The sequence below is a fragment of the Austrofundulus limnaeus genome, unplaced genomic scaffold (assembly GCF_001266775.1).
Source record: "Austrofundulus limnaeus strain Quisiro unplaced genomic scaffold, Austrofundulus_limnaeus-1.0 Scaffold866, whole genome shotgun sequence".
Lineage (NCBI taxonomy): Eukaryota > Metazoa > Chordata > Actinopteri > Cyprinodontiformes > Rivulidae > Austrofundulus > Austrofundulus limnaeus.
The window spans coordinates 43472-46844 of NW_013953268.1; the positions used below are offsets into that span (position 1 = coordinate 43472).

Sequence of the window (3373 nt, forward strand, 5' to 3'; positions counted from 1 at the left end):
CCAGCACCTGTAGATGATACTGACAAAGAGACAAAGAAGTGTTGATGGTGTACAGATCAGTAGAGTCAGTGAGGTTTCTGGGTGTTATTATTGACAAGAAACTGACGAGGAGACCTCATGTTAATTACTTAAGAATAAAACTAGTTAAATCTGTTGCATTGCTTAACAAAGTAAGGGCCTTGTTTAATGATAAATCTCTGTATTTGTTATATAACACATTAATTGTTGCACACTCTGTCTGTTGTGTTGAGGTGTGGGGTAAAGCATGTAAGACTATTACACATCCTGTTTTTATTTTGAAAAAAAGAGCTGTTATCACTTTAAAACATTATCATTATCCATCTAATATATTATTTTGTAAACTGAAATTATTGAAATTCTATGATCTGGTTGATTATAACATTCTGTTGTGTATAAAGCTCACCTGAACACATAACCTGTAAACATTCAGACAAACTTTGTAAAAAGACAGAGCTGTTATAACCTTACAGAGCTGTTATAACCTTACAGAGCTGTTATAACCTTACAGAGCTGTTATAACCTTACAGAGCTGTTATAACCTTACAGAGCTGTTATAACCTTACAGACACAGAGATGTTCATGAAACCTAAATTTAAAACATGTTTAAAGAACGCTGCAGCTCAATCCAAGGAGTCAGATTGTGGAATAATCTGGAAGATGATGTGAAAAGTGCCAAATCACTGTATATTTTTAAAAGAATGATAAGTTTGAAAAAAAATATTTCCAAAGCCCTAATGAAGGTTTCATCTCAGAGAAAAATAGAAATAATTTCTTTTAGAATTTGTTCTAATGACTATTGATGGATCACAAACGGCTTTAAAACTAGTTTATCAACTGGAAACCATTTTAAATGAGAAACACATCTTTAAAACTAGTTTATCAACTGGAAACCATTTTAAATGAGAAACACATCCTTAAAACAGGAAAAACAGGAAGTTCCTTCAGACATTCATGAAATTTCAAACAGACCCTCTGGAGGTTTCACACCTGTCATCATGTGACCCCAGCCCTCACCTCAGGTGGGTCAGTAACTGACACGCCTTCAGACAGGACTGAGCTATCAGACAGCCAACAGAACCACCATGACCTGGATTCACCAGGGTCTGTCTGGTTCTGAGGAGGACAGCTGGATCTTCCAGAGTCCTAAAATCTGTCTGCTCTGCAGGACAGCCACCATCCGGGTCTCCAGGAAGAAGGGAAGCAGTGGAAGTCCAGTTCCTCAGAGTGCCGTGGTCCGAGCCAGCTGGCTGGATGTCTGGAAGGGTTTCAGGTACTAAACACCAGAACCAGGTCTGTGAACCAGGTCTGTGAACCAGGTCTGTGCACCAGGCCTGTGAACCAGGTCTGTGCACCAGGTCTGTGAACCAGGTCTGTGAACCAGGTCTGTGAACCAGGTCTGTGCACCAGGTCTGTGCACCAGGTCTGTGAACCAGGTCTGTGCACCAGGTCTGTGAACCAGGCCTGTGAACCAGGTCTGTGCACCAGGTCTGTGAACCAGGTCTGTAAACCAGGTCTGTGAACCAGGTCTGTGAACCAGGTCTGGTGGTCTGTGAACCAGGTCTGTGCACCAGGTCTGTGCACCAGGTCTGTGCACCAGGTCTGTGAACCAGGCCTGTGAACCAGGTCTGTGAACCAGGTCTGTGCACCAGGTCTGTGAACCAGGCCTGTGAACCAGGTCTGAAAACCAGGTCTGTGAACCAGGTCTGTGAACCAGGTCTGTGCACCAGGCCTGTGCACCAGGTCTGTGAACCAGGTCTGTGAACCAGGCCTGTGAACCAGGTCTGTGAACCAGGTCTGTGCACCAGGTCTGTGAACCAGGTCTGTGCACCAGGTCTGTGCACCAGGCCTGTGAACCAGGTCTGTGAACCAGGTCTGTGAACCAGGTCTGTGAACCAGGTCTGTGCACCAGGCCTGTGAACCAGGTCTGTGCACCAGGTCTGTGAACCAGGTCTGTGCACCAGGCCTGTGAACCAGGTCTGTGCACCAGGTCTGTGCACCAGGCCTGTGAACCAGGTCTGTGCACCAGGTCTGTGAACCAGGTCTGTGCACCAGGTCTGTGAACCAGGTCTGTGCACCAGGCCTGTGAACCAGGTCTGTGCACCAGGCCTGTGAACCAGGTCTGTGCACCAGGTCTGTGAACCAGGTCTGTGAACCAGGCCTGTGCACCAGGTCTGTGCACCAGGTCTGTGAACCAGGTCTGTGCACCAGGTCTGTGAACCAGGTCTGTGGACCAGGCCTGTGAACCAGGTCTGTGCACCAGGTCTGTGAACCAGGTCTGTGCACCAGGCCTGTGCACCAGGTCTGTGAACCAGGTCTGTGCACCAGGTCTGTGCACCAGGTCTGTGCACCAGGTCTGTGAACCAGGTCTGTGAACCAGGTCTGTGGACCAGGTCTGTGAACCAGGTCTGTGAACCAGGTCTGTGCAGACTCAGACTCTGAGGGGCCACACATGAAGCATTTATGGAGGAATGTTCTGCTGGCTGTGCAGAGGACAGATCATGGTGTATTTGTCCTCTCTGACAGATACAACGTTCTGTGGGCCACACTGGACGGTCAGCTGATGTCTCTGCGTAAAAAGCGCTCGGTAAGTGGGCGTGTCTTACCTGTGTGTTGTGTACACCTGAGTGGGCTGAGCAATGACTGTGTTTGTTTCTCTGGTAGGACCGGTTCAGCGAGGTCTTGTTCCATGTCTCCAGTATTACCAACGTGAAGCCTCAGGACAAATGTCACTTCTCTGTGTACTTCAAAAGGAAACATTATGACTTCATGGCTCACAATAACGGTAAAATCAGACACTTAACTTTTCAGTCTTTATGTTCACCTTATAAATAAGTATTAGATTCACTGCACTTCTACCYAAATGAAGTCCAGTTCTTTTCTAATCCATCAATAACTTTTGAATATGTTGGACCACCTAGCTGAGCGCAACGTGTAGCTAAAGGAAGCCATGTTGTGTGGTGAAAGTAAGCATTGYTCCAAGTCACAGTGACATCATCCTCAGATGAGATGAACCTCTACATTCAGAGGCTCTTCTCTCCAGATCACATCTCCTGACTCGTGTTTCTGTTTACACACAACAACAGAGAAACCAGAACGAGAATGTATCAAGATAAACCAGTGCACAGTCAAWAATACTGGAGAAAGGCACAAACATTAATGCTTTGCAGTTGGGATGTGATTCAGTCACAGAGAATTTGTTGCAAAAAATGGTGAAATGAAGACACACAACTTTGTTTTCATGTGGAGCATACAAATATTCACACTTTAGTTCAGTTCAGTTTATTTCTACAGCTCCAAGTCCCAACATGCGTTGTCTCAGGACACTGTAAATAAAAAGAACAATGTAAAGAAG

General features: G+C 45.9%; 1 protein-coding gene across 1 annotated transcript in view; it reads left to right on the top strand.

Moving 5' to 3' along the window:
- The window catches only part of LOC106532999 (arf-GAP with Rho-GAP domain, ANK repeat and PH domain-containing protein 1), a gene marked incomplete in the record, with an annotated part of 27525 nt that overhangs the window by 8578 nt on the left and 15574 nt on the right, over positions 1-3373 (top strand). Inside the window, 3 exon segments of the mRNA XM_014029195.1 lie at positions 1187-1291; positions 2545-2605; positions 2683-2803. Of these exon segments, the coding sequence (XP_013884649.1) occupies positions 1187-1291; positions 2545-2605; positions 2683-2803 (287 nt within the window).